The 942-nt window shown below is 32.5% G+C and overlaps 1 protein-coding gene across 3 annotated transcripts in view; it reads right to left on the reverse strand.

Annotated features, from left to right (window-relative positions):
* The window catches only part of LOC106879316 (uncharacterized), a 15,016-nt gene that overhangs the window by 9,819 nt on the left and 4,255 nt on the right, over positions 1-942 (reverse strand). The window contains exon 2 of one of the 3 annotated variants that reach the window (XM_014928823.2): positions 228-337. The exons of the other annotated variants lie outside the window; for them this stretch is intronic. Within the exon in view, the coding sequence (XP_014784309.1) occupies positions 228-337 (110 nt within the window). The remainder of the gene's footprint in view (positions 1-227; positions 338-942) is intronic. 3 annotated transcript variants of the gene reach the window in all.

The following is a 942-nucleotide window of genomic DNA, read 5'->3' on the forward strand; positions in this document are numbered from 1 at the left end:
ATATATATATATATATATATATATATATATATATATATATATATATATACTTAAGTACGTACACACTCTCTTACCTAGCTATATACAAACATACAAGTATACATGCATACACATATAGGTTATACTTGCAATATATACTCAGATATTTGTGTAAATAAACTACTCGAGTGTCTACCATAGCTGGAAGCATCAAGTTTAACTTTTAAAGAAGTTGAACATATATTTACACTTCGGCATTCCAGTCCGCTCCATTTCCTGTTTGGCTGGTTCTGATTGAAGATTAAAACACAGGCTTTCACTCAGAAATCTTACATGACACCCTCCAGCAGTTTCTTGTCTAAAAGTAAATGTATATAGTTTTTGTTGCTGTAGACTAACCTCCAAGACAAATGCCCTTTTCACCTTCTCCATCTTCCTCTAGTATCACCCACCACCCTCACCCGAAACGAAAGAAGAGAAAAATTTTTTTTAGAAACTGTGTTGGCATCATTCATACGTAGTATTTGTTTGTATGGTGTATATATATGCATGTGCGCATATGCGTGTGTATGTATGCATGTATGTATGTATGTATGTATGTACCTATCTCTCTATCTGTCTATACATACATGCATACATACTTACATACATACATACATACATACATACATATATACACATGAGTGTATGCATATATACCTCTTTGTGCGTGTACGTAAATATGTATGCATATATACGTGTGAATACATATGCATATATAATATATATTTATATGCATATATATATGTATACATAAATAGATGCATACGCATACATACATATACGCACGCACACGAACACACACACATACATGCGCATAAGTGGACATGCACGCTTATACATATACATACATCCATAATACATACATGCGAACACTAACTCATGCGTACATTTGCATACATACGTTCGGAAATATATATATAT

This window comes from Octopus bimaculoides, chromosome 7 (assembly GCF_001194135.2).
Source record: "Octopus bimaculoides isolate UCB-OBI-ISO-001 chromosome 7, ASM119413v2, whole genome shotgun sequence".
Taxonomy (NCBI): Eukaryota; Metazoa; Mollusca; class Cephalopoda; order Octopoda; family Octopodidae; genus Octopus; species Octopus bimaculoides.